The sequence below is a fragment of the Etheostoma spectabile genome, chromosome 8 (genome assembly GCF_008692095.1).
Source record: "Etheostoma spectabile isolate EspeVRDwgs_2016 chromosome 8, UIUC_Espe_1.0, whole genome shotgun sequence".
Taxonomy (NCBI): Eukaryota; Metazoa; Chordata; class Actinopteri; order Perciformes; family Percidae; genus Etheostoma; species Etheostoma spectabile.
The window spans coordinates 16,695,861-16,701,510 of NC_045740.1; the positions used below are offsets into that span (position 1 = coordinate 16,695,861).

General features: G+C 39.9%; 2 protein-coding genes across 3 annotated transcripts in view; one reads left to right on the plus strand and one right to left on the minus strand.

The window, feature by feature from the left end:
- The window catches only part of poc1b (POC1 centriolar protein B), a 47,117-nt gene extending 46,352 nt beyond the window's left edge, over nucleotides 1–765 (minus strand). The window contains exon 1 of the mRNA XM_032522967.1: nucleotides 449–765. Coding sequence (XP_032378858.1) covers nucleotides 449–472 — 24 coding nt within the window. The 5' untranslated portion in view covers nucleotides 473–765. The remainder of the gene's footprint in view (nucleotides 1–448) is intronic.
- A 470-nt stretch (nucleotides 766–1,235) lies between these two features.
- Nucleotides 1,236–5,650, plus strand: part of cep41 (centrosomal protein 41) — a 10,805-nt gene continuing 6,390 nt past the window's right edge. Inside the window, exons 1-6 of one of the 2 annotated variants that reach the window (XM_032523002.1) lie at nucleotides 1,236–1,422; nucleotides 1,764–1,827; nucleotides 1,952–2,003; nucleotides 3,603–3,664; nucleotides 3,975–4,044; nucleotides 4,286–4,424. In XM_032523002.1, the coding sequence (XP_032378893.1) occupies nucleotides 1,804–1,827; nucleotides 1,952–2,003; nucleotides 3,603–3,664; nucleotides 3,975–4,044; nucleotides 4,286–4,424 (347 nt within the window). In that variant the 5' untranslated portion in view covers nucleotides 1,236–1,422; nucleotides 1,764–1,803. The remainder of the gene's footprint in view (nucleotides 1,423–1,763; nucleotides 1,828–1,951; nucleotides 2,004–3,602; nucleotides 3,665–3,974; nucleotides 4,045–4,285; nucleotides 4,425–5,650) is intronic. The other variant, XM_032523001.1, reaches the window with a different exon arrangement.

The window sequence follows — 5,650 nt, forward strand, 5'->3', positions numbered from 1 at the left end:
TGTGTGTGTGTGTGTGTGATGGAAACTCATCCACTATGTTCAACTTACTTCACTTTTTTGTAAGAATCAGTTGTATCATGTCATTTAAGGACATCTAAAGATTTAAGTCTAGGCTGAGGAAAAGTGTGGTGTTACAAGTAGTGGAGGGGTGTGCAGGAAGTCACTATCGGACACTGGTCTAAACAGACAAAACGCATTAAAGAGACATTACACCAAGCAGAAGCTTCAAGAGCTGTTAGCTATATACCAACAACAAAAGCTACTATGCTGTAACGATTTAAAAAATAGGAACCAAGGTGCGTTTGTCAGCAACACTTAGCAAATCCTCTTAGCAGAGACTAGCAAACTCTCCGACTCAGCTGCCCTTAGCAGCAGAGCAAGTTATCAAAGTAAACACACTTTTTCTCATTAGCTAGCCCTTTACGAACGTATTAACGCATATACTTACCATAACAGAGGACATTGTGGGCATTTATTAAAGGTGCTTATGTTGTTAGAGAGAAAGTTGAACCGCCCGGGCTACTCTGTCACGTTACTTCCATGACTGTCAAACATTGCGCCTTCCTCTCAGACCAAACCTGTCGAACTCAGATAACACGGGGTTCTGCTTGACAGTTTTTTAGCAACCTTAGCTGAATTAGAACTCTATGAACTATGATTCAAAACTGAGTTTTGTGTTTGCATACGCTGCCGACTAGCCCGTTATTTCTACGGCTAGCTAACGTTGAGTTTAATTACCGGCCACCTGCGGCAACGAAGAGAGTTGTGCTGCGTTCATGATACATATGAAAACGGGTAGATGTGACCATCCGATGTGAAAATTCCTTTCACAGTTTGAATACTACTTTTTGATTAACATTCATTAAGATTCCAATAAGAATAGTAATCAACTGGGAAATTTTGTGAAACACATAAATAAACCGAAATGAATTCTCTACTTTCTTTTCAAAAGAAAAGGTCTGCAGCCAAATATGAGTTAGTGAACATTGCATTTCTATGTATATATATATATATATATATATATATATATATATATATATATATATATATATATATATATATATATATAAAGTTAGCTTTTGATGACTGATAGCAAGCAAGTGGGGAATGTATGAATACTTTCAATGCTCTCAATGCTGCCTTTTGTGAACTTTTGTACCATTATCTCAGCAACGTTCCGGTTATTTTTATGTGTCATGAATGCAGCATGTCACGAAGGTGGAGCGTCTTTCGCTGCTAAGCAACTAGCCAACCATATCAAATGAAACTGCTCTGAGGGAGAAGAGGCGCAGTGTCACCTTATCTGATTGGTCCATGAAACACCACTGACAAATCAGCACCGACATTGTTAAACTTGGAAATTGATGTTTGGTATTTCGGTTTGAAAAGATGTCGCTCAATCGGGGCATCGGCAGTGTACAGGTAACGTTAGTTAAAAGACAGTATTGCTTATTTTATTTACCTGCTAACTAGTAATATTGCACTATCGATAGTATCATATAGTGTCAATACAGCGTGGGCCAATAGAAACAAAGGTAGCTATTCTTAGCAAGCTAGCTAACTAGTTAGCCATGTTCAGTGTTAAGTTACCATATCAACGACAGTGCTCCTGTAATAATCATGTAGCTAGTTAGTTAGCTAAGTTAGCTCTTTCTGATAGCTCCCAAGTTTGCAGGCTAACGTAACTACTGTCAGCATTTGCTGCCAGCTTTAGTTTCTGGTCACACAGCTAACATAGACCCGTGGTTATCTTTTCCTTCTAGTACCTGAAAAAAAGGATACCGAAAAACGAAAAGTATCAACATGTCAAAACAAGGCTGGACACAGGTATGTTGTCCATACACAGATGTACAACACTGTAATAAACCAGTGCCATTTGTTATGACTAAAAGGCCTTATAAATGCCCTTTTTCCTCTTAATTATGGAAGTTACTTTCATTTTATGCAATAGGATGCAGCCTCACAAAGTATATGGAAAGACTGGAGGAGATTAAAAAAAGTGAGTAACTCATTTGAAGGACTCAGAACTGACCCTTCACGTTGATTGTGCATATATGTATATAAGTATCCTGTTTTATCTTTCTACTCTACTATATGCACTCTGTTTGATGCACTCATACATCTTAGATATTTTGGGTTTTGTCTTGGGGTTTGTCAGTTGTTAAATCCGGCTTCTGAAGAAAAAATATTTAATTTCAACTGTGTTTTTCTTAGTCGGAGTGAAAACGTAAACTTGTATTAGCAGGTGGTGTTTGTATATAAGTTTATCTTTGAAAGAGGTAAAGATGGCTGGATTTTTTTTTTCTTCATTACAAAACCACCGTTTCCAAGTCTTCAAAGTTTAACTTCTTTGTCATCACAATTTGTCATCACAATTTACTGTTCAGTATGGACAGCTTTGATGTCTTCCCCGTGGGCACCTCACATTGACACATATAGCATATATGCTATATAACATATAGCTTGGATCACAGTTTTGACCTAGTACAGTACAGAGTAGTCCACCAGGCTACTGGACTGCTACCATCGATGGTTGGACCCATGGAATTAGTTCAGTCCATTAGTGTCTTATTAACAATTTGCCCAAATGTGAACCGGTGTATCAAATACTCCAGTTTGGAAGGGTGTATAAAACTTACACATGATCCAATTACAGCAAAATAAGCCCTCCTAAGGCTGTTATTTGCACACTAATGTGGTAATGTGTGAAGTAGACTTAAGGTTTGATTTGCCAACTTGCCACTTCATTTTCCCAAGGATCTGTGGGGTTCACTGTGTGAATAATACCAGTATCAATAACACAGATAAAACTGTCTGTGCAGCCTGATTTGTGTCTTGTAGTGGGAACTTTGAGAGGAAGGTAGTAAACGGAACATACATGGTAGAGCTGAGGTTTAGGCCCTGTTTACACGTACATGGTTATTTTGACTAACAGAGACATTTCTCTCATTTGTGCCCTTTGTTTACACACTAACGGAGAATTTGCCTCTGAAAACAAGTCTTTCTAAAAACTCCGGCCAGAGTGTAGGTCTTTGAAATCTTCGTTTGCACGTTTGCATGTAAACTGAGACAACCGGAGGTTTAAGCAGCCGAGGAAGTGAGGAAGAGAAGAGAAAGGAAGTGATTTGTTGCTGTTGTTGCAATTTTCGGGATTCTGATTGGCTAACGTGGGCTTCAGCGTCTCGTTACACTGCCACCTACAGGTTTGGCATGCTTTTGACGGGATATTAACACGGATACATGTAGATGGACACTTTTCTGAAAACTGTGTAATATGTGCAATATGTTATTTTTGAAACTGAAAAGGTCCATTTAGGAAAATAGCTGTCCACGTGGAAACGTAGTCTTAGTGAAGCATTAGGAGAGGATGAGGATGAGGAGGACATGTGAGAGGTGCCACCTGCTCATCAGATAAACACATTTCGATGCGCAGCATTGGGAGCAACTTGGGGTTCAGTGTTCCGCCCTTAGACACGGGACTGCAGGGCCGGCAACCGCTCTACCACTGAGGCACAGCCGCCCCATCATCAGCACTTTGAGACTCTTTCCTCCTATAGCCTTTCTCAGATTAAAGATTGTTTTTTTTCCCCTTTTTATTTCAGATTACAGGTATCGAAAAGATGAAATCTTCAAGCGGTTAAAAGTGACAACGTTTGCACAATTGGTAAGCGTTCATGTTTATTTCCACGCAATACTGTGACGTCCTGGAGGATTAACATGTCATACTTAATGTAAAATCCAGCCAACAGTTGTTTTTGTGGCCTATTTTTTGGAGACGACAGAATGCAGTGAGAAACCTTGGTCCATTCACAGTGCCTAATAATTAATAGACTATTTGTGTGAATAGTTTTGGACAGACAGCTCTGAAGCCATTTAGATTGGTTTGTTACCTTCATTTACAGACTCAAAGATACATTTATTCACTTTTTCTCAGTCGAAGCATCTCAGTTTTCTAAACTTGTTTTTCACACCAGATACTTCAGGTAGCCTCCGTATCAGACCTGAATGAAAGTGAAATTGACGGAGAATCACACGGCCCGGAAGGTAACTAGCAGATTTACTCATTCACTTAACATTGTGAAACTTTACTTATCACCAACTTTGTAATAATTGGGTGATTAACATTTTGAAACAAAAAAACAATACAAAACTTGGGCCACTGCCATCATTTGTACTGGATATACTGCAATGCAATACAGCAAAGAAGACTTTAATAAAAGAATGTAAGCTCCAAAAGGACTGCAGGTAACAATGTGTTTATTCCCCACTCCCTGCTGGTTTGCAGACAGCCTGTCAGTGGTGTCTGATGCAGACCTAGAGTGTCTGTCTGAACACACCAATGGCTCCCCAAGGCTTCTTTCAGATCGTCCGGGTACAGGAGACGCCAGGGAAATCTGCCACTCTGCCAGGTCAACACTGCTAAGGTACCGTACAACTCTGCACTCTGTAAAGCCTTCACGACTCATAGATTCAACCTTTAGTTTAACCCTTGTGTTGTCTTCCTGTCAACCATGAAAAAAAAAAGTTTTTCTTTTCAACTTTATCGCTTTTGACGACATTTGCCAATTTTTCAATGTTGTGGGTGCTTTTTTAATATTTTTATTGTTGACATTTTCAGCGCTTATTTCGACGGAACATTTTTTTCCGGAACAAATTTGACCCAAGGACAACATGAGGGTTAACAAGTCAGCCCACTGAAATTATATTAGCTGTAGTTGTATCTAGCTTACTGCTGCCGATTCGAAAAGCTGAACATGGATTCTGCCAGGCTCTGGTTTACTGTGTTAGGGCACCTTCAGACCAGGATACAGTAGGTTTTGCGGCGTTGGGAGTGTCACTGAAATGGCCCATTTGTGTGACGTCCTTTTGTGTTATGGTTAGGGTTAGAACAGGTAGACTTCATAAATTATTTCCTTCAGATCGTTTACAAATCTAAATTTTTCCAACTGCACTTGAAGGCAGCTTTATTCACGGAGAAAGAGAGAAAGAAAAGAGTCGGAGGGACTGTGCTTTGTTGTTGCAGGAAACAGTCAGCTGTTACACAAACTCCCAGTCAGTTCAGTGCTTGTGTTTTTGTTACCCTCATAGTGTTTTAACACTTTCTTGTGACAGCAATAGAGGCAGTGATGTTTCCTTACTTAAGTTGAATCTGTCTTAACTTTTCACCTTTTTTTTCCGGCTCCCCCCTGTGGCATCCACCGCTGCAACCAAAACTCACTACAAAAGGAATGGGCAGAACTGCGCTTTCGCTGCAATGCCTGACAATCGACGCAGAAAATGCAGGCTTACATGCATACCATAGACCGTCCGGCGAAGTGTTGCAACTGCGGAAGTGCCTTAAACTTGCATTCTATCTGAATTCCAGCAGGGACACATGCACTTGCCAATGGAGGTCGGTTTTCTGTAGAAATCTGTGAGAAAGTGACCCACTTCTCCCTTGATTTATTACCTCAGTGAACATTTTCATTACAGATTGTCCAATACCATTTTTGGATTCCCGATACCAATTTTCTTTAGTTGTTTTTTTTTTACGTGGTATCTGATCATTGCATAAATTCCAGTACTTCCCGTTACCGACACCGGCGTTTTATGCAATATTGGCGGCAATACTCTCTAATCTTCATAATGAGTTTATGGTCTCAATCGCTAG